We start from the raw sequence: 27,208 nt of genomic DNA, 5'->3' as shown, positions 1-27,208 counted from the left end.
CACTGAGAGAAAAAGAGGCAGAATATTCTCTGGCCCTGGAAAGTGGAAAGCAAAATCAGTGATACAAGGAAAATAACAGACTTTGCATAAGAAAAGATGTAGATGAAAACTGGCGCTGTTCCAAGCATCAGTAAAGGGCTACAAAAGACAAAGGTACTACCCTGCATGTACCAGTGTGAGCAGCTACACAACTTCCGGGAATAGTGATGGGTAGGTGAATAATGGAAGATACGGAATTGGGCACGGAGGAAAATAATAATTTACCGGCCAGGACATCTCAGAGTATGACCAATTCATTCAGATATCAACTGCAAAATTTCAGTCTTAAAAAAGGAAGAGATTTATCATCAATCACAAACAAGCATTTAAGTATGATGCCAGTGGCCTGGGTTCAAGGATTGTTTGATATACCAGTCAGTCAGAAGAGCAGCCCAACTGGCTGGAAGACTACTCTCTGTCAAAAGAGGAAAGGAAAGGACATGTGGTATGATGGCACTAATACTGGGGAGATGGAAAGTAGTGTTAGTCACCCCTGTTTTTTTAGACTGTATATAATAGAAAGTTGGGAGTTGGTGAGGTAGTTCAAGCTCTTGGATGTCAATTCAAGTTGGCTTAGTTGAGTTAGTTGGATGTTTGTCAGTACTGGTATTAGAGAAGAGTAGGTAATAGAAGGATGATGGTGAAATGACTTCCCTCGAGTTGGTTTAGTTGAGTTAGTTGGAGGTTTGTCAGTACTGGTACTGGAGAAGTAGGTAGGAGAATGGTGGTGATATGACATCTTGCACTGTTAGATAGATAGGGTTTTGCCCTATACAGAGTGCAGAGTTTTAGTACACATTTTTTTCACTGTATGGCATGGAAGTCAAACTTTGGGTCTTTGTCTATGTAAGCTCCGAGCAGTTTGGTTTGTGTGTCAAGTTCTATTTTGGTATTGTTGGTCATGGTAACAGTAAAAAATACTTTCCTGAGAGGTGCTTGGGCATGAAAAGAATTAGTTTTGTTAGTGTTTAGGAATAGTTATGAGGGAGTCAGCCAGTTTTCTATAGAAGTGAAAGATTCCTGGGACAGTTTTTATACGGTATCAAAGGTGTTTGCTGAACAGATGATGATAGAATTCTCTGAGTACTGAACTAAGGCAGCACTCTTACTGGCTAGATAAAGTACATTAACAAAGATGCTGAACAGTATGGATCCTTATGGGAATCAAACTACAAAGACAGAAAGGACGAGATGTCAGTGAGCCACTTAACTTCCTGGAGTCTCAGAGAGGTAACTATAAAACCAGGATAGAGGGGAATTGTCAAAGCCTAGATTGGAGAATTTTTGTAGCAGTATAGGGGAAGACAATGTCAAAAGCTTTGGACAGATCAAGAAAGAGAGCAGATTCAAGTTTACCATCATTTCTCTTTGTGTTAACAGTACTAGCGAAGTTAAGGAGGGCAATGGAGGTACTGTGGTTAGGACAAAACCTATGCTGTGAAGGAGAGAGGAGTGCATTTTGCGTGATATGGTATTGGTGATATGGTTGGGTCTGAAACCACAAGTATTTTTGATAGGGGAGAAGATGGCGATGGGTCTACAATCAGAGTTCGGAAGAATGACCACCTTTGTGGATGGGGAGGATCCAACATTTTTTCCACAGTAAAGGTACAAAAGATTAATTCATACACTAGTTTGTTATAATTTAGAAAGGGAAAGCTAAAGTCTCTGCTGCCATTTTTAGACATTTGCAGGTAGATAGGCTAGTGCTAGGGAGGTGGGTTTTAGTTACTTTTTTTGATGATAGCATTCGGGACTGGCCAAAGAGACAAAGTATGAGTAGTTAATAGAGTCTGAAATGTGTTCACGGCATTGTTTTGTGTACAGCTCATGAGTAAGAAACTGATTTAATAAAATTCGAGTTAAATTCATTAGCAATGTCAGCAGAGTTATTATATTTGTGTGCAGATGAAGGCTGTGTTGAATGACCAGGATTTAGAAGTTTATTTATGGAAAGACTAGAATAATTTAAGTAGTTGATAGTATTAACACAAACCTCAAAGTTTTTTTGGTTTAATTTAGTAAGGTATTTGGCTCTGTTTCCAAGCTCTCTGAATTTGAATTCCTGACAGTTTGGCATAATTCTGTTTGTGGTCCAAGTTTTCCATGCAACATCTCCAAGTATCATATGTTTTGTGCTTCTAGATAGCCAGGAGACATAATTCACTGGAGAAAACTGGCAAAGAAACCAAAATAATGGGAGCAAATAACTACACTGGGAAAGGTAACAGAGTGGGATGAGGCCAAGAAGACAGACTGCAAGCTAGAGACTACCTTCCCTACCAGGGATTAACATCAGAGTATAGGCAAAAATAAAGGGTCAGGGGAATCTTAAGTAAAAGACAAACACTGGTACAGTTTTTAGTACAATCTAGAACAGAAACTGCTGATAAAAAGGTATAAATAGTGGGCCACATAAAATATTGCATGATAACTATAAGAATCCATCAGAGGAAGTTAGAAACGATTGGGAAGAGAGGCTGGGAAAGCAATTTACAAGAGAACAATGGGAGGACATATGTATGGCTCCCAAGTATGCAGAAAATCCAGAAGGTTTAGAATATTTGCTTGTAAGTGTTTGCATAGGTACTTTTATACCCCGAGCAGACTTCAAAGAATGCTCCCCAGGTAGACAGCAAATGTTAGAGGTGTCATAGGGAAGAAAGAGGTGACTGGAAACATATGTTCTGGGAGTGCAATGAGTTGGCAGATTTAAAAAAATTCCCAGCAGTGTACTTTGTCAGAAATACTAGGTTAGCAAATAGCTGTAACTAAGGAAATGATTACTTTCAGCTGGGACATGGAATCTGAATTGTCTAGACACTAAGGCCTTATTACATTTAATTCTGCTAGCTGCTAAAAAAAACAAATAGAAAAGGGAAATTGAAGTCTAAACCAACTGTATTTGAAGTAATGAATATACTATAAGAGAGATAAAAGAACTGCAAGAAGGAATTTTAGAATAGTGAAGAAGGTAACTACATAGAATAAATGGAAATTGTGGGAACAAGACATACAAAATAATGTTCAGGTGCAGTGATAATTACGGGAAGGCAGGAATTTATTACCATTGAACCTATGATAGTAACAAAGAAAAGATATGTGATACATTATCTACATACATACAAAAAACTTTAATATTTTTCTTTTCTGTTAATATATATTTGTCTATGTGTTAAGTCATAATTTAATAAAGGTGTTTAACAAAAGTTACTAGGAGGAAAATGGTCTATGTTCTACTGCCAATATGGCAATGTAGATACTTAAAAAGGAAAAAAAGTACGACCACTGCACTGATTCCCTAGCGCACAAATGTGTAAATCCATGAACTTCTGTCTCCTAACTAGAGTTTGATTTGACAAAAGCAAATGAGACCGTCAGCTCTTAGCATGGACTAAAAACTTTATGCAATAGTTCCAAAGATACTTTGTGGACTTAAAAAAAAAAAAAAAAAAAATAAAGCATAAATATATCTGAATCCCTGTCTCACTCACTGGCTATCTTAACTGGAGTTACCCTGTGATCTGTGCTGGGACCACTATTTATCCACCATTCTCACAAAAACATCAGTTTACCTCAAGGCAATATAATGCTACATACAAATGACCCAGCCTTACACTGCGTATATAAGGTTAATATGGCTATAGAAAGTAACATGGATCTTTTATTCAGTTGGCTTACACATTAAAAAATAAGATTTGGCTTTCACTAAACCAAATCCATGCTCCTGGACATATCCAGGAAACTCTTATCCATCAACTCATGGTTTTCACTACAGCGCTTGGATATACCACTGAGGAGGTCACGCTATATCTAGAAATATGGTTTTACCCTTCCCTCAGCTGACAGCATGAGTACAGCTATAAACATAATGATGTATCTGTTAAAAGTCTACTACAAAACGCCCAATTCCCCTACCAAGGCAGGATGTTCTTCCAATTAGTAAGGGAATTTTTATTCCCACTCTGCAGTATAGGCTTCTATTTGTACAAAGCACATCTGCATCTAATCATTAGGCACTTCAGGTTATACTAATTAGATGCATGCACACTGCTGTGCAACGCACCTCAAAGGAAGACCAGTTACTTTTCACAGAAGTCACCAGTGCTGACAATCTGTTGGCCAAGCCTTACAATTTCACTCTTTCAACAAACTGCCACATCAGAACTACTGCATTTCCTTCATAATATATATCATCGTCCACATAGTCATTCACAATCAGCTAACTAGATTGTGTCTATGATTTGCACTAGTCATGCATTTTCTAGCTTTGGGCCCAATACCTGGATCCCAGTTCTAATTTCCATACATGGATCAAATCCACTAAAATATTTTCCTTACATAAATTTAACTTATTCTTAGAAGGCAAATGTCATTGATTATCTGGTATTACATAAAAGTTTCCTCCAGCTGTTGTAAATATTCTGATAACATATGGTACAAGGAACTTCTTTCCTATAATACCCATACTACACAGGTGTTAAGGATAGAAGTCTGAAAATTTCTCTTGAGAAAGAATCAATAACTTTGGTCAGAAGTCTGTTATTCTAATGAATGGCATATGAAGCGTAAATCCTACTTGAAAGTTGACCCAGGAGGATATGCTAGGAGCTATCAGCATATATGCCTCCGAAAGGGGTACATGCATGCAAGTAGAAGTATTAGATGTCACTACCAGAGACAAGAACACAATCTAACTGGTTAAGATGTTCTTGGGCCTATGTGATGCTAAGGTAAGTTTTTCGTCCCTACATCTCTCTGAGGTCTACTCTACTGGAGCCTTCTTAAGTCACTGCTATATATGTATGTATTAGTGAATGCAGTGTGAATTAGAATTAAATGCTTTCACCAAAAGTGGCACCATGACAACCAAATGTTCGAATACGTGAATCCGACGTTTAACATATCATCAGATGTACAATGAATGATTATGTGAAATACATTATTATTATACTGCCAGTGATGATCAAAGAACATTTTTGCCACACCCCCTACTGCTTATATATACAAACTCCAAGATCGCACTACAGTGAGGGACAGGGTACATTTCTCAATCCCCCCTATAGTGTGATGTGCATTCGCTTGCGTTCAGCTTTTAAACCTTTACTGCCAAAATTCTGTGACCCATACTCTGCACTATCCAAATTAAATGCACTACAGCATTTAGATATGCTGAACACAATTAATTAATGTGCCGTCAAAGTCCAGCCAATACACAGTTGCAATAATGGCGACGTAAATATGCATGGCTGTGCAAATTCCCAAATGAAGTCTATCAGTAGCAATATGTTACTCACACAAATGACTAATATTCTAAGGTCAGTCTAACTTTTGTAAGTCTAACATTTGACTTCCAGACAATGCGTACTCGCACATATGGTAGCAAATATATATATATATATATATATATATATATATATACACACACACATACACACATACATACATACACGTACATATGCGTGGCGTGTGTGTGTATATATATGGGTCCTTGTCAGAACGTTGAAAGTACAGTTAATCGAACTGCACTTTGACAAACTGACTTTAGCGAAAGTGCATAATATCGAATATGCACTTTCGCTACAACAAAGTAAAAAACATAAAAACATGCAGTTTGCATGTTTTGTTAGTTGTACCTCAACATATTCTGTTGATGTACAACTAACAAATCTTTTGTGGAGATCGCAGTTTAGTGGGGATAAGGGAATTCCCTTTTCCCCACTGTAGTGTGATCCCTGATTTAGAATATTAAAGTAGGGGGGCTTGCCTCCCTGCATAGTAGTGTTTACATTTTTTTTCTGTGTATTTTTAATTTTGTTTTGTTTACTTTAGCGAAAGTGCTTGTTCGATGGTATGCACTTTCACTAAAGTGGGTTAGTGAAAGTGCAGTTCGTGGAATTGCACTTTCGATGTTTTAACATAGAACCATATATATATATATATATATATATATATATATATATATATATATATATATATACATATATATATATACATACATATACATATACATATATGTAAATGTACTAGGGTTCACTATTTTATAATGCATACATTTTATTTTATTTTTATTTATTTTATTTTACATTTGTTAACCAGGAAAGTCTGACTGGGCAAGTTGCCCATTTTCTGCAGAGGCCCGGGGAGAAAAGCTCCATTTTTAATACTACAAAAATTAGACGAAAAACAGGAAGAAAGAAATTACATTACAAAAAAGCATACATACTACATTCCAGTATTTATATAAATATGTTGTTATAATACACAAAAGTGTGACAGAATACATTAATGTCAGATTAATTCTAAAGGTTAAATTGGAGGTAATTAGGAAAATACATAACACACTGATCGCTGTTCCAGTGGTTGCATTAGTGATAGTTATGTACAGTTTATTAAGATACAATAAGAGAGACCATGACATTTTAAGTACAGTTTGTTAAGATTCCATCAGATAAAGCAATGACATTGTTTACATTTTTGGGATAACAAAAGACATACACAGCATTTTAAAAGGCTACTTGTTTTACAAACCATCTTTTTTATACGAGATGCAAACAGTAGTGAGAAGTCAAGCCACACCCTAATAAACTTGTATATCTGCACAGTCTCAAATGTTCTATTAACACTGGGCTTAACAACACAGTTTGAAATGGCATGAGCTAGTCCCTTTTATGTCCCAAATGACAAAGACTTTGTGTTACGGAAGTAGACATTACGTCTACATTTTACTGAACCAGTTCATCACTTCAGCTAGGTCGTTCAGACAGTTGACCTTTAGAGAGGTAAGAACACTGGTCAGAGTGTTAGAGGCAAGTAGAATTTGTGCAAAGTAGCATCTGTAGCTATGGTAGAGAAGAAAAAGAAATGCTGTTTGTTAAGCGCAGATGCACCAGCACAGAACCCTACAGGATTCCCCAGCTGTAAATACATGCAATTCTGCCAGAGTGTTTTAAACTTTGAAGAACCTGATATTTAGACAGCAAGAGAACCAATGTCGAGGTAGTACCTTGCAGACCATGAGCTCTAGCTAATGTGTTAATGCAAAACTGAGACACAGACTCGGATGCCTTAGCAATTTCCAAAACAGCCTCAGTGCAAAGATGGCACATATCCACAGGCTTTAAAGTGCTATTCATAAAAAAAGCAGCAAAGTCACAGTCCTGTGTCCTTTATGAAAACTTTGCTGCTTTAACAGCAGAATTGATTATTCCAGATATATCTGCAGTTGCAATGCTCCTGTCTTTCTGAGGATACTTGACAAAGGAGCCAAAACGATAATGGGAAATGTGACTGCTTGTTTTTAGGTAACAGAATTATTGTTACAGGTGTCAACAAATTAGAAAATAATGTGAACTACAGGGACTCTAATGTTTTACAAAAGCCTCTGTAACTTCTGGATACAGACCAGTTAGGTCAGATCTACCATGGCTGCATATGTTTTTGAGCCATTAATTTACCTTAACAGTAAACTGCATTCCATCTTAAGGCATGTTCAACTGAATATGTCCCAAAAGGATCAGTCTGCTTTCAGCAAAGTATCACGGATGGCTGTTGGTATGTTACTTAGGTAAGCAGCAACAGCTTTTGTCAATTGGAAAGGATAGCATTATACAGGTACAGTGTTCTGTCTCAGTCTCTCTCCAAACAAACTCTGAGACATCAAAACAAAGGATATTGTTCTTGCAGTTTTCCTTTTGCCTTCATTCCTCAGGACACAGCAAGAGAACCAAGCTTTTTTGCTACTGATGTTAGATTGAGAGAAAGCCTGCCATTAACCTGTGTATGCTATTTTAAACACCACTATCATTCAAAACACAGGTCTTGCATACTGCGGTCATATTTTAGCACAGAAAAAAGGACTGTGCAAAAGCCAGCAGCATGTTTAGGTAACAATCAAGAGTGGTGTTACAGTCATCCTGAGATGATGCACAGTGCCAGCAGAGCAGGACCATGGTCAAAGGGGCCCTGGGCATGGTAATGGACAACCCCCCAGCTGCCATTACTTGGCTCTCTCTCGCCATTTTCCATAAATGCTGTTCAAACTTGTTGATGCACATACTATTTTCATCTTTACTTTTATAATGATTACAGACATACGTGTTTAATTTAAAACTTTCATTTAAAATTTTATAGAACAAACACTGATAGACATTTAATAAAAAAAAAAAAATCTCACACTGAAAAAAGACTTAGCAGGAGCTACAGTAAACATCTTTGACCTTGAAACTCGTATTCTTTGAAACTGATTTGAAACTCACATTCATTGAAAATGCATCTGGCCAGTGACAGATTAAGAGTAGCTTGGGTTAAGGGTTGTTTTCAAACCATGGGCCACTTGCACACATTAAGGGTATGCATACATGCATGTATTCTTTGATTCACATTCCTGATTGTATTACACTATATTATTTGTTCAGTACAGCAACATCTGGTTTTGGAGTTTTGAACATTTTTTCCAGTAAACAGTGAAAGAAAAAATATGAACCAATAATGCCAAAATGACTAATTTCAGAATATTTCAAACATAAAAGGCCACTCAAACCTGCTGTCATCAATGTCAGTCAATATGCACAATCACTACAGAAGTAAAAGTCCTCTGAATAACTCCATATTAAAGAGAGCTATTATTAATGCATAGGTTGCTTCTGGCAAGCAATGTTGCATTAAAGTGCTTCATCTACAAATGCAGTGCCTACTGCACTTGAAGAATAAATTGGCAAAAAAAGGGTGTGTTGGTGATATTCCCATAACATTTCCTGAACTAGAGCAGTTATGAAATAGAGAATTGCTAGCAAACAATGAAAACAGGTTCAAAGTTATTAGGTATGCAGTCCTGGAGACCATTAAGGAGCTTAGCCTGAATTCCCAACTGCTCTGGCTAAGTGACTTTCTCAAGGGCATGGCATAAATAGGTTCATATGTGGTTACTGGACTACTGACCTGAAGGTCTTTATAAGCCTAGCTGTGTATGCCCAATATGATACTAGAGAAACCCAATACAAAGGATCTAGCCTAAACTCGAGATCTTAGTTAGTAACTACTGCCCATATCTAGGAGGGTCATAGGTGAAACCCCCAACAGGAATTTACAGTTTCCCATCCAGTCAACCAGGCAATGCTTAAACAGGGTCATAGAGGAGCTTTGTTTGATGTGAACTAGTAGCCTATTCCAGAAGAGTGGCAACCTCTGAGACACATATCTGTCTCTCCAGTAGGTCCTACTTATGTTGCAGGCCAGGTTAAGGTCCCTGGAGCCGGTGACCCTTGTCCCTTTCTGACTTGAGGATGTGCAGCATTTCCATTAGGTTTGGATCAGAGATTGCTCTGTAGGCCAGCCACATGTCTCCTCTAAGTGGTCTGTATGCAGCTGAGTACAGGGACAGTGACTTCAGTCTGTCAATATATAACATGTGCTGGAGACCCTGAATTTTCTTGGTTAGAAATCTCTGAGGTCTCTCAAGTTGCCCCAAGCGGCTGATAAGGTACATACAAAAGGGATCACTGTACTCAATTATTGGCCCGATGAGGGTCAAGTACAGGGGTGTTATGACCTCTTTTGCTCTTGAGGTGTGCGATACAAAATGCCTTCCTTGCCACAGCAGACACATGGTGACCAAAGTTTAGGTTACAGTCAACATTTTTTTTTAACTGAGTTTGAGTCCATGGCTTTGGCACCAATCACTGGTTTGTGTATGTCCCTCAAAGTACATTGACATTGTTTGGGGATTCAATGATTGCACCTAATTTGCAGTCGTCAGCAAACTCAGTCAGCCACAACCCCTCTGTTTTGGCCTGAACTTCTAGAAGTATATTCCAAACAATAAGGCGTCAGCACTGACCCCTGTGGAACACCACTGGTGACACATCTGCTGGTTGAGGGAAAGTTCCCAAGTTTGACTGAGTGTGATCTGTTGATGAGCCAATTAGCAACTCACCTGACAAAATAAGGGTTTATATTCAACTGGGAGAGTTTATCAATGATGCCTGAATGTGGGATGTGTCAAAGGCCTTGGCTAAGTCAAGCTAGGCTGTATGAACAGCTTTGCCTTCATGTATGGCTCTGGTGACTTTTTCGAATAAGTCCACTATGAGGCAAAATCAGAAATGTTTCGCAAAACTACAGACATATAAGAGCAGACTACTCTAAATCATTTATAAAGTTAAGACACTAACAGATTTTGCATTAACGTGTCTTTTATTTATTTTTATTTATTTATCCTTTGATAACCAAGTTAGAGCGACTAGGCTAGTAGCGTCTTTTCAGGGGAAACCCAAGGTGGTATTTACATTACTAGGGGAACTTCCCATTCTCTTTTTGATAGGTGCTGTAAAAGTTTTACATTCACCTGAGACATACCTCTCAACTGTCCCTCGGTTTTAGAAAAGTTAGTGATACTGACTTAAATTTTAGCTCTGTCTCCTTTAATCTGGTGTCTTTTAGAGAAAAGGTGGTGAATTACACTTAATAACAGAATTATACATTTCTTTTACCTCAGAAAATATATATTAATTCACATTGTCGTTTTTTGTCAATGTCTCAAGTTAATAGCAGTAATATTTTAAAAGTGTCACAGATTGTTTGAGAGCAATGAATTGAGCTGCCACCCAACTCAAGCAGATGTGACCTCAGTTTAACATCTCACCTTAAGGACCACACACGGTATGCTGCACTACAGTGTCAACAATTGGATCTACCAGGTGTGGGAATAAACCCACAGCCTTCTGCATCAAAGGCAAGTGTGCTGCCTACTGTACCATTGACAGTGACTATGAACCACAAAAATATAAATCTCTATGTCTGGCACTGCCAAACTGCAATCCTCAGCTAGCAAAAAATAAGTAAATAAAAATAAAGGAGATCTGTCAGTTGGTTTGGAGGATTAAAGCTCGTGCTTCCCAATAGCTAAGGTTCAGAGTTTGACTCTGAGCAAAGTCACTTAACTTGACTGTGCCCCACTGGGGCACTTCACACACACACACACACACACACACACACACACACACACACACACACACACACACACACACACACACACACACACACACACACACAAAACAAACACAAAACACACACACCTGAGTTCAATATACATATATCATGTGGCTATGCACTAACCCTTTCACTGCTGAGTTTCCAGTCTCTGTGATCACTGCTTCGGGAAAATAAAACACAACTCTCCCATGTGGTATACATGAACTGATGTCCCATATGTGCTTAGGTCTCTGGGGCTTCCATGACTGATATGTGATGATGCTGAGATTTCTCAGCAGTCTTTGGATAGGACTGATTTTTTTTAACTGATAATGCTGACGTTTTCTGGGTCTGAGAATTCAGCTAGAAAATAGGATTTTTTTATTTAAAGTCAGGCTGCCCCCCCAACATGGGTCCATATGCAGCTGTCTAGGTCTCCCTGTGCTGCATCTGGCTCTGAGTGTCAGTCAACAGCTGCCAGGGTGCTGAGTAAAATATCAAGTTGATTGCATTTTAATTTTATATGACTTTGCAGTGATTTTACAAGTATCAAATTTCAACTGATTTTGGAAATGGTATTTCTTTATGATCAAAAGATGGGTCACATAACAGTCACAGTTCAATCATGGAACCACGTTCTAAGGATGGCCGGAATAGTAAGCACTGCTTAGCTTGTAAATCTTTGCAAGACTACAGTATAATAATTAAATTGCTGAGTAAGGGCCAAGTGCCTTCTGCAGTGCAAATCTCAGTAACCACAATAACAGTTAATGAATCCTACAATCAAATCAGCACACACTCCCAAACAAGTATAAGTAGCAAACATAAGATGCTTAAGTCCTGGCAGAAACATTAATTGTGGCTAAATAAGAAAATAAGTGCAAGTCTTATTTAAAATGAAAAGGGAAATACAAAGTTTACTGTAACAAACACTGCACCCTCTACATTTCAAGAAGCAATTATGCAAGTTAAATTATACAGATTGTAAGGACAGAAGGAAGAACTAATGTGAAAAAGTGCTGTTGTCATAACATTGTCTCTAGTGCCAGTGGCACTTACAATCATGAACACAAATGTCTACCTTACACAACTAAAATGTTTTCTAATATAAAAATAAATGTAGCAAATAGCTTCCCTATTAAATAATCGCTTTATCGACAGCTAAATGTCGAATAGTCCAAACCTTGAACAAACGGAACAGAGATTTATTTCCCCTACGGGAAAAAAAAATCGCTGGTCTGAAATAAAGTGGGGGGTTCACCCCCACACGCCCCAATGTGGGGGGCTGTGCCCCCCATACCCCCCTGCTAAAATATACCAACTCTGAAATTGCACCACATTGGAGGAAATGGCAAAGTCCTGAAAATGGTCCAGGGATTTTTTTTCCCTAGGAAAAAAAATCGCTGTTCCGTTTGTTCGGGATTTGGCCTTTTCAGCATTTAGCTGTCGGCAAAGCGACGTTCGAAACATTGAACGTTCACTTAAATAATAGGGAATCTAGCAAATATACTACTTCACTCCCAGGGGTACACTCATAAAAGTGTAAGTTTGAAAGAACTCCTCATTTAGGTTAAACAATGAAAGCATATCCTCGGTGGGCAACAATTTAATTTAAAAATGTCACCATGACAGAAAAAACAAAACCATAATACCATTAAAAAATGTGCCCTAAAAGTGAATACATAAAAGTAAAGGGCAAGTCAAGCCAAAAATTGCACTTCTATTAGTGCCAGAGTCATCAGAGTAAAAATGCCAACCACTAGCTTCAAAGTTCCTGGACATGAAATATCCCACCATTTTTGATAGTCCAAAAAAACAATGCAGCTCTCAAAGTTCATCCTGCTTCCAAATAAGCTGATGCATGGAATAGATGCATTCAAACAAACATGACAAAGAAAGCTGGTCTCAAGTAAGGGTACTTGTACAAAATATGAGATATTAAGGCAGTTGTTTTAGCTGACTGTACATACAATAATTTCAAAGCAGCAGTAGGCATGGCGTTGACACAAACATTCCATGCACACCGTTAAGATGAAAAGTTTGAAGCCTTCAGAAAGTTAAGTCCAATAAACAGAACATGAATAAAATTAATCACCATCACAACTTAACCAACATGCTATGCAAAAACAAGGTAGTCATTGAGAAGACAACTTGAAGGATAAACCATTACTTGAGTACAATCAACCATCAGCCACTGAACATTGCTAAAAGCACAATACAGCCTAGCATTCTTCAATAATATAAACATCAAGTTTAAAGATGAGCAATTATTCAATACCACAATAGTTGAAATAATACATTTAAAAGAGACAGCAAAAAATAAACGAAAGCAGTGTTCGGCTCCAAATGCTCCATTAAAACCTCTAAGTCAATGGATGCAGTGTACTAAATGACACAACATACAAAGAAATTGGTAAAAAATAAATAAATGGCAAAAATGTTGAAATTAGACTGCAGCACAAAATAGTACAAAACTCTTTAAACTTAAATCTTTCACAAATGTTGAGCAACACAATGTGGTGAGACACAACTGCACTGCAAGTTGGAAACAGGAATAACTAAATGCTAAAACAGTGCTGGATACTGCAGAATGCAATATATAAACTAAATCTAAACACTAAAGCAATCAAATACAAACATTAAAAGTGCATACAGACTAACAAATCATCAAACTCTAATGCTTTGTGACGTTTTAAATCAACAGGAAGCAGGACAGTGACATCACTTGCTATACGCCCTTAACAGCCACAACACTATATTTATTTATTTATTTGCAGTTGGTTAACCAGGATAGTCCATTGGGCCAGAAGAGCACATTTTCAATGGGGTCCTGGGGAGAAAAGCTCCAACATAAAGATTACACAAAAGATAGCAACAATTTACAATTTACTATTCTAGTTCTAAGAGATAACTAAAGTTACTGTGGTTAAATAGACAAAAATTGTTTTTTTTTATATGCATAAAGGCATAGCCTCATACAGCAATGCTTTCTCAGTGGTATAAATGGTCCTTTCTGTATTTATTTAATTGGTCTGATTTTGTTCCTTTATTTATTGATTTAATTGGTCTGATTTTGTTATTCAGGAAGTCCTGAGAAGAAAAACGTCCAGGTCATACATTATACAAACTCAGTCTCAGTCACTTAATTTTCTTCTAAGTATCCAAAATATTGAAGTACATTACTACAATAAGTGAGTTACCACTGTCAGATACATAATTCACAATGAAATTATAGTAGTAATTAGAAACAAAAAAGTATTATACTTAAAACAAGGACACCATTTACATGACTTTTACCACATGAAAACAGACAGCTTCAACAATTCCTGTTGTTTAGTGGCCACCAGCTACCTAGTTCTGCCTCTCGCCCCATGCAATAAACCCAGTCAAAAATGGCTTTTACATTAACAAGACTGTACTTTAAGCAGTGCTAAAGCACTACCACTGTAAGTAAAAAAAAAAACGTATTAAATTTTTTTTTCTAGTACATACACATCCCCTAGTGACCATCATAGGATCATAGGAAGTTACTAAGCTATTGACCCTGAGGCCCTTACAAGCCTAGCCAAGAATTTAGCTCATGTTCAGACAAGTAAGCACCCAATGCTCCTGTCCAGCAGGGACACAGGTGGAATTCCAGTGGTGTATTTTCTGTTCCCCATCCAGTTATCCACGTTGCACTTAAAAAGGGATAATGGATGTGCAGAAGAGTCTGTTCCACAGAAGGGGGAGTCTCTGGGACACAAATCTGTCCCACTAACAAGTCTTACTGATGTCACAGAACAGGTTGAGGTAATTTGTGCGGGATACTCAAGTGGAACTAGACTTGCAGATATGGAGCAGTCCCATCAAGACGGGGTCTGAGATTGCTTTGTATGCTAGACAGAGGTCACTTCTGAGGAGTCTGTATGAGACTGAGTAAAGGGACAGGGCTTTTAGTCCATCTGTGTAGGGTAGATTTTGAGGCCCTGGATTTTCCTGGGAGGACTCTCTGTGGTCTCTCCAGCTGCTGCATGTGCTTTGTGAGGTACATACTGAAAGGGGCGTTGTACTCAATAATGGGTCTTATAAGGGAAGAATACAGGGAAGTTATGACCTCCTTGTCCATGGAGGAGATATCCTTCTTAATGAGGTGGGCAATGTCGAAAGCTTTCCACAAATCGGAGGCAATATGGTGGTCAAAAGCTATGTTGCTATCAACCTGGGTACCCAAGTCCCTCATGACTGATTGGGTGCTTAGGACCTTGTTCTTAATGTGATCATTTGTGGGAACACCACTCTCCCCAAAGGAGATGGTGATGCATTTTTTGACATTCAGTTTGAGGCCAAGTTTCTGGTACTGGTCATTTGTTTGGGTGAGACCCTCTTGGAGGATGTCCACATCACTAGAAGAAATGATGACAGCGCTCAGCTTGCAGTCATCTGCAAACTTGGTCAGCCATAGCCCATTGGTTTTGGCCTGCACCTTAGAGAAGTATATCCTAAGCAAAAGAGGCCCCAAAACTGATCCCTGGGGTACGCTGCTTGTTACGGGTCTACTGCTTGAGGTGGCTTCCCCTATTTTGACTAGGTGGGTTCCCATCAGTGAGCCAGTTTGCTACCCATCTGGTAACACACAGACTGATGCCTAGTTGAGAAAGTTTATCTATTATACCAGAGTGGGGAATAGTACTGAAGGCTTTGGCCAGGTCAAGGTAGGCACTGTGCACCATCTTCCCCTCGTCCATGGCTTTGGTGACTATCTCAAAGAAATCGACCAAATTTAACAGGCATGACACCTCCCTTTAACGAAACCAAACTGTATGGGATTGAGTGTTTGGAGATTGTTAATGTTCTTGTTAATGAGATCCATGATAATCTGTTCCATGGCCTTGCAGATCAGGCTAGGTAGGCTGATGGGTCTATAATTTCCTGAATCTGTGGACACTCCACCTTTGTGCAAAGGGATGACAGTGGCTGTCCTCCACTTGGCTGGGACAAAGCCGGTACTCAGGTTTTGGTTGAATAGGGTGCCTAATGTTGGTGGAAGTTCCTGCCCGAGTTCATGGGGATGTTATCTGGTCCCATGGAGGCTGTATTTTTTGCCTTTGAGAGGGCAGTGATGACTTACTCCCTAGAGATAAGGTTAGGAGGGCAGGTGCTGGGCATGTCCTGATTTATTGATGGGGTGAAGTTTTTGCTGAACCTGTCTGCCAGCAGGTTGGTTATACCTATGGTGTTTGTGCATATGGTGTCCTTGACCACCAGTTCTGAGCAGATCCAAGTGTTTCCTTTGAGATTGTGGACATATATGACGAGGAAGACCTTATGACTGCGTTTAGGAGATGTAGCCAGTTTGGACTCGAAGCTTGCTTTGGAGGACTTCACTAGTGCTCTTATTTGCTTGTTCAGGTTAAAGAGAGATTGCTTCCAATTAGGCATCTGCTCCTTCTTGGTCATGGGCAGCACACTTTTTGTCTTTTATAATAGTTTATTTATTGCATATGTCCAAGCCTCAATTTCCCTACTGGCCAATTATTCTTCCCAATCCTAGTTAAATCAGGACACCAGGAGGAAGAGCCAAGAGCCAGAAATTATAAACAATTTAGCAGCTGTTAGGACATTTTTCTTATGCTTCTCACACAACCCCTTCTTTGGTCAGAAGATAAAGTATAACACTTAATGTACTAGACTTTGTTAGACTGCACCCTTCTACACATGCAATTCTATTTAGAGTCCATGTACACTGCCTTGGGGTTCATGTGTTCAATTGCAGACCCTATTCAGGTGCAACTGTTATGGAAGAACTCAGCCAAGAACTACCCCCTGCCATAGGCATCACAAGGAAAGTGTTTAAGCCACAGAATTGGACACACTGCACCTTTTTTTTTTTTTTTTTTTTTTAAGAAGTGCTGCCACCATCCAGCATACACAATACTAATAATACGCTCCTTAATTTTCAGTCTTGCACACCTAAAAATACCAATATGCTGCCCTTGATTTTCAGACCTTAAAAAGCACACTGAATACACCGCCCTGACTTTCCAAGTTCTGAAAAACACCCCATACTTAAAGCTGTAATACTTGGCACATTACCTTCCAAGAGCTTTACCTCCTCTTGTATCAACACAAAATAAATACAAATTCATGTTTTCCTTCCTTTCCCAGGGTTGTAATAATACACTACCAAAAGCCTTTTCACATTCCCAGTACACCATCAGAACATACCATCTACTTCACATTTCTGTTTTTCACCCTTTTCCATAACACACAGAATGCATGCTGCTCTTATCCCTGCTGTAAACAAATAAAAACTAAAAATGTCTATTTACTCAGCTTACAGCCCAGTAACACATACATGCAGTACAATGTCCTGGTGTGCCGAATGCAGGTTGTACATCATTCTTTATGGTTCATTGCTTCCAAAGATGACTCCTGTCATACCCACGTAACCCACCATTATGCTTGTAATTACACCCACGAAAGCAAACTGCCTTACAAAGAATGCTAGCCACAGTTTCAATCACTAGTTCATTTTTCTCTGCCTCACCTTGTCTTGCCTGCCTTATTTTCTTAAAATATTTCTACAATTACACTCCCTCTTGACAGCTCCCTCCAAAAAGGTGCAAGGCCTTGTAATAAAACCTACTGCAGTGTGCATTTCATAACAATAATTTAGAATCAAAATCAATGAAACTTACAACAACACAGTTTTTTCCAATGTGGACATATGACCCGATCTGAGCAGCGTTGACAACACAGTCTTCCTCTATAAATACATGGTCACCAATGTGGAGAGGGAAGAATGCAACCCTGTTTAGAGAAAATACAGCAGGGGAGTTAATTAGTAAGACAAAGTAAAACCTACTTGCTATACCATGGTTTTTACAGATGTACTGCACCGTAAGACTGCACATTTACTTCTGGCATGCACAAGTTGAAAAGCTCTCTGCTACACACATTAGAAATTTCACCTGAAGCTGACTAATGTATACACAATACCCACTGCCACAACTAAATACACCTGCAATATTACAAGAAATACTTACTGCACTAAAAAAAATGTAGTGAGAAATGTGTTTACATCCTAACAATACAATGTCAGAAACACATTTATCAGGTTTCATTTTTTTTTGTCTTCCTGCATCATCTCAGATGCTCCAAGTTATGCATCAGAAATGCTGTACCTTTGAAAGAATATAGGATTAAGGATATGCATCATCAAAGACAGCTGAAAACCATTACTTTCTCAAAACAGTAACTAAACATTAGATTTATCACTACTGCCAACAAGAAAAGGGGAAAACTAATTTTCACTGTTGCAGAAGGTCATGCTTTGCTGAAGACAGGGCCAACCAGTTTCACACCAGCCAACTAAAATCTTAATTAATCAATTAAGAAGTCCTCCACAGGTCATCCATATTGCTCCTCTACATGAAATTAAAAAAGCATTTGCCAATGAAAGATTTAGTAAAGTTTGGGAAATATCTAGGACAACTACTGAGGGAGATCATCAGTCCCTCAACATTTCTGCCTTTCCTTATTCTAGAATTCTCCCTGCCCGAGGAGTGGACCGTGAAATACCAGCCACTATACTGTAAATGATGCACTCATAACCTATCCTTCAACTGTATTAAATAAAGATCTTGGATTACCCTACATCTGGGGCATTTAAAACCTCTGTGATCTATGGAAAGATACTTCCACTGACATGCCACTACAAACATCAGAGTAAAAAAAAAAAAAAAAAAAAATATATATATATATATATATATATATATATATATATATATATATATATATATATTTGTTTGTTTTCCCACCTTTCTAAGCTAGTATAGTCCAGTTTTCAGGTTAGTGCTGAATTCAGGGCTGTGTTATAATTTTCTATGTTTGTTTGCACTGGGTGTGACGAGGGTGGACAGGATTAGGAATAAGTATATTAGAGGGTCAGCCCAGGTTGGAAGGTTTGGAAACAAAGCCAGAGAGGCACGATTACGTTGGTTTGGACATGTGCTGAGGAGGGATACTGAGTATATTGGGAAAATGATGCTAAGGATGAAGCTACCAGGTAACAGGAAAAAAGGAAGGCCTAAGATAAGGTTTATGGATGTGGTGAGAGAGGACATGCAGGTGGTTGGTGTGACAGAGCAAGATGCAGAGGACAGGAAGAAATGGAAACAGGTGATCTGTTGTGGCGACCCCTAACGGGAACAGCCGAAAGAAGATGATGATGTTATAATTTTCTGTGTTTGTCCATACCTTACTTGGATAGAAGGAAGTTTCTCTGTCCACTGTGAGAGAGGGAGCTTTGAGCAGCCTATCTGTCCCTGGAGGAGTGGTTTCAGCCCAGAAATTAGTAGTTTATTGGCCATTTTGGGCTGATTTCTCTCTCTTTCATTTCCCTGCTATAAAACCCACATTTGAGAGGCTTTTGGGCTAATACACAGCTCGGCAAGCTCCTGCCTGGTTCCCTGCAGAGTTCTGCAGCAGCAGAGAGACAAAAGAGAGACTTTATAGTGATTATCATTTTTTTGCATTTTCTTGCTGCTTTTAGCTAATTCCACCTACAACGCCAATTTGCTAGAGTTTCCGTGATTTAAAAAGCTTGTTTATGCTACATATTGTACTTACTTTACTGCCTGCACTTTAACAAAGTCACTTTTGTGTTTAAATTACCTGTTTAACTGCTGGAGGCTACACACTCAATTGTGATAGCCATTTCTGTGCATTTAAATTGTTTTTTGATTGTATCTGCTTTATTTTCTGGAGAAAAAAAAAAAACAAAAAAGCAAAAAAAAAAAAACTTGTTTCCCTGCCTTTCTAAGCTAGTATAGCCCAGTTTTCAGGTTAGTGCTGAATTCAGGGCTGTCTTACAAGTTTCTGTGTTTGCCCATACCTTACTTGGATAGAAGGAAGTTTCTCTGTTCACTGTGAGAGAGGGAGCTTTGAGCTTCTGTCCCTGGAGGAGTGGTTTCAGCCCAGAAATTAGTAGTTTATTGGCCATTTTTGGCTAATTTCTCTCTCTCTCTCTCTCTCTCTCTCATTTCCCTGCTATAAAACCCGCATTTGCGCAGTTTTGCGCACCAGGCAGTGCCAGTTAGCTAGGGTATAACTATTCCCGGCTCCACAAAGTCTTCTCTTCAATTTTTCCTTTGGAACTAGACAAACTTTCAACTTAAGCACTCAAACCATTCACTTCTCATTCTGGCACTTGCTCAAAACTCATAGCAAGTACTAATAAACCTTAGCACTAGACCCCCATATACTGTAGAGAAGGACAAGGCTCTCTATTCAACCTTACCAGCCAATCAGTAAAACAGTTCACTGTACCTATCTGGGCATGTCCAAAGGGCAGTTTCAGGTGTACTCTCCGGTCCAACTGGTGAATCGGGGCATTTTGAGGCAATGTTACAATTGCCTCATGTACACAGACAACACTCTCCTCCTTCCACCAAACACTAATACATGCGAGAGATACAATTATACAGCCAAACTGGAGGCTAAGCTCCCTCAACCCTAGACTGGACCAGGCAGTCAAGAGGAGAAGGGAATTACCTGTATCACACAACCAGTCTCACATAGACCTATGAAACCAGCACCGGCAAAAAACATACTCGGAGGCTCTAAATAAAAATCTGCAAAAGTAACAGACCTCTAAAGCAGACATCCAAGCAACCTCCACCCCCCAACACAAACCATGAAACACATACTTCACAAAACCAGTGTGCCATGCAATCACAGCCCATAAGGCAAAATAACATACCCAACACACTAGTAATAGGTGACTCTATAGTCCCACTCACTAGGCTGAACAAGGAGAAGGCTACTGTTAGCTGCCTGTCGGGTGTCAGGATCCGCCACATAACACAAGCACTCAGGTCACTCCAGAAAAAGTACAAATATGACTCCGTCATTGTCCATGTTGGTGAGAATGACCTGAGCCGTACCTCCCTGGACTACATGAAAAGAGACATGGAGGAGTTCTCTGATCATGTATCCCAGGCCGGTATGACCCTGACCCTGAGTAGCATCCTGCCCTCACCAAGAATTATATCACAGTATAGAGAAAAAAATATCAATTTCAACAACTGGCTAAGCTTCTGGTGTCATTCAAAGGGGATCCAGTGTCTGTCAGCATAGGATGACATGCTCGACAAGCCACGTTGCTTTGCTAGGGATGGCTTGCACCTCTCACCCTTAGGCTTTCGAATACTGGCCAAGGCTCTTGCCACCACCATAGTGCCATTTTTAGACAAGGCTTAAAAGACAAACCCACCACCATAAATAGCGCAAGTAACAAAAAATGGAGGGTAATGCTACTCAATGCCAGAAGTCTAAACCTCAAAATGCACGCACTCGAGGCACTCCTCAGTATGGAGAAACTCAATATATGTGCAGTAACAGAAACCTGGTTTAAGGCTCCAGAGAGCACCCCAAAACTACCAGGCTACAACTCATACCATACATTTTGGCCACAAAACCAGGACCGAAATACAAAACGCGGGGGAGTATCCATATTCATCAAGGATACCCACACCTTAGTGGCACAGCACGATGCTTCAGAGATTATCCACGTACAACTAACAATGGGCAAAACTGCTACTCAAATTATAGCTTGCTAAAGATCATCCACCATGTCCCAGGACACCCACTCCGCATTCCTGGAAACATAAAGGTCCTACCAAACACCCTGATATTGGGTGATTTCAATTACCCAAACATTAACTGGGAGAATTACTCAAGTACAAACTCCCTTGCTCAACATTTCTTAGAATTTATAAACTCAAATGCCCTGGATCAACTGGTCAACACCCCCACCAGAGGTGACAACATATTGGACCTGGTCATCACCAACATGGGCGACCGGTGTTCCACACCAGACATCAACCCCTCGTTGAGTATATCTGACCATAAACTAATCACTCTGCATATCCACATTCTGCCACCACCCCTGGTCAAAGAAACCACCGTGAAAAACTTTTCAAAAGCAAACTTCACGTTACGTAAGACCGAGGTGGGAAGTTTCAAAGCCCCCATGCTAAAGGATAATGCTGTCCAAGCTGCAAAATCCTTTACTAATGCACTCTATGGGCAACTAACAAGAATGCATGGATCGTGCTATCCCAAACAAAACCAAGACTCACTCCTCCAAGAAAAGGAACCAGTCTGATGGACACCTGCCATAAACAAGCTATACAATAGGATGAGGAAACTAGTACAGAAAAGAGTAAAATCCCAAGAAGGGAAGACATCCCTGATCAGTATCAGCAAGAAACTACGTTCCCTCATAAAATCATCCAAAGCTAGCTTCGAAAGAAAAATTGCCATGGACTCCAAAGATAACCACAAGGCATTCTTTAGCTATGTCAAGAATCTAAGTGGCAATTCTCAGATCTGCTCAGAGTTAGTGCAGAAAGGCACAAAATACACTGAACTGACCGATATAGCCAACATCCTAGCAGACAGGTTCAGTGCAAACTTCACCCCACTCTCACCCCCAAAAGGGCCCATAACTATACCAGAAGAATTTAATGCCCCTGAAATCACAGACACTCAGGTTAAAACAGCCCTCTCCAAAGCCAAAAACACAGCATCAATGGGACTGGATGGTGCTCCAGGCTGTGTCCTACATGAGCTAAAGGATGAACTAACCCCTCACCTAAACACACTGTTTAAACTCAGACTCTCCACAGGCTATGTGCCCACAGAGTGGTGCACAGCAACGGTTATTCTGCTCCACAAAGGTGGAGCCACAACGGACACCGTGAACTATCAAACTATAAGCCTGACTAGCTTGGTCTGCAAAGCTATGGAGCGCATCATCATGGATCTCATTAACAGAGACACTGGGAACCTCCGAACATTGGACCCTACCCAGTTCGGCTTTGTTAAGGACAGATTATACCTCCTAAACCTGGTGGACTTCTTTGAGACAGTTACCAAGGCTATAGACAAGGGAAAGGTGGTCCACACAGCCTACCTAGACCTCGCAAAGGCCTTCGACACCACTCCCCACTCAGGTACTATAGACAAGCTCACCAGCCTGAACATAAGCCCCTATGTCACGAGATGGGTTGCCAACTGGCTCACGGACAGAACTCACATGCTAAGAGTTGCAGGAGATAGGTCTGACTATAAACCGATTACAAGTGGTGTTCCCCAGGGCTCAGTCCTAGGACCCCTCCTGTTCGGCATATACTTCTCCGAGGTACAGGCAAGCACAGGAGGACTATGGCTGATCAAGTTCGCAGATGACTGCAAACTAGGGGCTATAACTGACTCTCTGGCTGACACAGACATCCTCCAAAAGGGTCTCACTGAGACAGATACCTGGTGTCAAAACCATGGCCTCAAGCTAAATGCCAAAAAGTGCATTGTCATCCCCTTTGGAAAAAAACAAAGTACCCAGAAACTATCACATGGGTGGTAGCCCCCTAAATATGGAAGATGTAATAAGAGATCTGGGGACCCAAGTAGATAGTAATCTCTCCTTTGATAATCACATTGCCAAAGTGGTTAGAAAATCCTTCTAAGTGGTCCACCTAATCACAAAAGGGTTTGCATCCAGATCGAAAGAGGTCATTGGGCCCCTCTACGCATCACTCATCAGACCCATCATAGAGTACAATGCCCCATTTGGGATGCACCTTACAAGACACCTGCAACAACTGGAAAGACCACAGAAGTAGCTCACCAAGAGGATCACTGGCCTCAAGCAGATGCCCTATGCAGTTCGACTGAAGAAACTCCAGCTGTACTCAGTTGCATACTGCCTACTCAGCGGTGATCTCTGTCTGACATACAAGGCTATGTCCAACCCAGAATTGATGGACATGCTCCACCTAAAGAAAACCATATTCCCCTCGAGCCACACGCTCCAGGGATCTAAACCTCACCACAAAAATTAATAGGACGTGCTGGAGGGATAGATTCCTATCCCAAAGACTTCCCATGCTCTGGAACAAGATTCCAAACTACATTAGGCAGAGCTCCTCACTAACCCTCTTCAAGAGAAACCTTGACGAGTGGATGGGAAACAGAAAGTTTACCCCAGGGATCACTTCAATGGCTCTGCTAGACAGAGGCACAGGGAACTGATCTAAGGGGGCGGCGAAAGCCAACACATTCTGGCTAGGCTTATAAATGCCTTCGGGCAGATAGCCTAGTACCTACCAATGAACCTAAGACTACAGAACTGCATGAAAGACATAACACACAAACCAGATAAAAGTCTGACTGAAAGATAGCTAAGCAATTCTGAAAGGCAACAATACACAGGCATTACTATCTTAAAGATCTCAAACAGAATAAATGCATAAATATCTGAAATGAAAGAATAAAATTAAATGTCACAAAGGTCTTGAGATGAAGATCAAAGCAGAGGATGAGAAACGTAGCAAGGGAAAAACCAGACTCATGTCAATGGCCTCTAGCCAATAAAGCTAATAAATTTTTGTAAGCTGAACACTTAACATGAATTAAGCTTGCTGCACACTTGCTCGGAAAGGCAAGTGCTCCAACAACCAACAGCCTGACTTTTCTTAACTACTAAGCCCTCCCAACACCCATTCCTATTAAAATATGCAGCACTACCAGAGCCCTAATTCTAAGTCTAAAACCTCCACCCAGTTTCTAACCTTATTCCTCACTCCGTAACCCCCCCATCCCTAATCACAAAGTTCCTGATCACTCTCTAACCCTAAAACTCCAACCCCCCTCACTAAACTTAAATTCCCTAACCCTAAAACTCTCCTCCTGCTCCCTAACCATAAAACTCCATTTCCACTCCCCAACACTAAAATCCCCTTCCCAATCACTGCCATAATCTACACTCACACCACCATCCCAAACCACTCTCTCTCCCTACAGCTGCTGCACATACCTACAAACTTGATCAGGTAAGGTGTGCCAGATGCTTGTCCAAAACTCATATTAAGAGTTCGAGTGACCAGTAACCTGTACAAGTTACAATGTGCTCTGAATGCCTAGCTTCAAGACAGTGGTCTTCAAGTGCTTGGGACTTGAGCACTTGTAGCAGAATCAATAATAAATGCTACCTCAGATAAGGTCAATATCCTAGTGAATAAGCATTTCCACATTTACCACATCCTGGTGAATAAGCATTTCCACATTTACCATATAGTCTAGGGCATAAGCCAGGAGGTAATGGATACTGTGAAGTCCTGGTTCTGAAAGGCTAAAAAATCAAAATCTTTACAGTTTCTCAGCCACAGAGAAAATACCCTAAAACAATTCCACAAATAGGAAGGCCATCAAAATTCAAGATGACTAAACGGAGTGATTTTTTTGAAGGCAACACCAACTATAGTGATAACATTCTCAATCTTATCATACCAACAACAGCCCCAAAGTAAGAAAAGGGAAGAAAAAGGAAACTATTAGCAAGGTGTGTATGTATGTATGTACGTACGTACGTATGTATATATATATATATATATATATATATATATATATATATATATATATATATATATATATATATATATACACACACACACGTTTCTCCTTCAAAACATCTAAAACTCATAACATCTAAAATCAGAACATCGAAACCATAACAGCTAAAACCCAAAACATCTAAAACCCATAACATTGAATTTCATAACATCTAAAATGTACATCACAACATCGAACACTACAAATCACATGAAATTAACAGCCCTCCACAGAGAACACCACCACACTAACAAACATTTTTTTTTACTATGTTTCTGCAGGGGGGCAATCCCCCTGCACCCCCCATGTGAGGGGCTCTGCCCCCACACCCCCTGTAAATTAAATATACCAACTCCGAGATCACACTACAGTGGGAAAAAGTTAATTTCCTAACCTCACTGTATTGCTATTACCATAAAGAATGTCCATATAATGTCTATATCACTTATCTGTATGGCCTAAAAAAACATATAGAGTGGTAAAATAAACACTATATAAATAGTATAAATTCCTACACTACATAAATAAAAACTACAACATCTCATAGTGATACCATAAAATTAAACTATAACATTTACACGTTGATGATACACTATTCCATATTATACGTTAGACGCTATGAAATTCGATGTTATGGTCTCAATGTTTTGAAGGGGAACCGTATGTATAATATGGGTTCACTTTTTCGAAATACCAAAATCCCAAGGTTCAAAATATTGAATTCAAAGCCTCAAAATCTTGGAATCTCAAAATTAACCCCCCCCCCCCAAAAAAGCAGTCAACACATCACAAAACATGTTTTCGCAAGGGGGGGGGCAAGCCCCCCTGCACCCCCCACACCCCCCGCTACTTAAAATATACCAACTCCGAGATTGCACTACAGCGAATAAAAGGGAAGTCTCCCATTCCACGCTGTATGCTGATCTCCGTTCCAGATTTCAAAGTTTTAAAACTTCGCTCATATGAATTTCGAAGTTCTAAGCTTTGAAATTCTGAAGGGGACACGCACACGCGCACACACACATAGATATATATATATATATATATATATATATATATAGATATATATAGATATACATATATATATATATATACACACACACACACACACACACACACACACACACACACACACACACACAGTGTACTTGATATGGTCGACATTTCACAATGTCAAAATTCATATCACCGAGACCATATGATTGACATTTAAAATGTCGACCATACAAGTAGAACATAAAAAACAAACACAAACTTACCTTAATGCTGCTAGCAGGGGGGCTTCACCCCCCCCATGCACCTCCACACACCCCTCGGAACTTCAATATACCAACTCTGAGATCGCACTACAGTGCGGAAGTGGAAATCTTTCCATTCCACACTGTAGGGAGATGCTGGTTCCTCATGGTCGACATTTCAAATGTCGATCATATGGTCTCGGCCATATGAATGTCAACATTGTGAAATGTCAACCATTCGAAGGGGACCCATATATATATATATATATACATACATACATATATAAATACATATATATATATATATATATATATATATATATATATATATATATGCCTTCTCAAGTGGATCAGATAGGAAGGTCTCAAGGGCAATCTCAACATGAAATGGTTTTTCAAGTGGAACAGATAGGAAGTGACATCCACCCCTGACACCAATTGTATTACTTAATGTTGTAGCATAGTGTTTTTTCTCATTTCTGAAGATATTCGATTGTACAACTGAAACTAACAAAAGCGCT

At 39.6% G+C, this 27,208-nt stretch overlaps 1 protein-coding gene across 1 annotated transcript in view; it reads right to left on the bottom strand.

The window, feature by feature from the left end:
- The window catches only part of DCTN5 (dynactin subunit 5), a 539,047-nt gene that overhangs the window by 338,836 nt on the left and 173,003 nt on the right, over positions 1 to 27,208 (bottom strand). Inside the window, exon 4 of the mRNA XM_044089230.1 lies at positions 17,691 to 17,802. Coding sequence (XP_043945165.1) covers positions 17,691 to 17,802 — 112 coding nt within the window. The remainder of the gene's footprint in view (positions 1 to 17,690; positions 17,803 to 27,208) is intronic.

The sequence above is a fragment of the Protopterus annectens genome, chromosome 12.part0 (assembly GCF_019279795.1).
Source record: "Protopterus annectens isolate FY-2018-M chromosome 12.part0, PAN1.0, whole genome shotgun sequence".
NCBI classification, from domain to species: Eukaryota; Metazoa; Chordata; order Ceratodontiformes; family Protopteridae; genus Protopterus; species Protopterus annectens.
The sequence above is the reverse complement of the archived record's forward strand: the minus strand, read 5'-3'. Positions and strand labels throughout refer to the sequence as shown.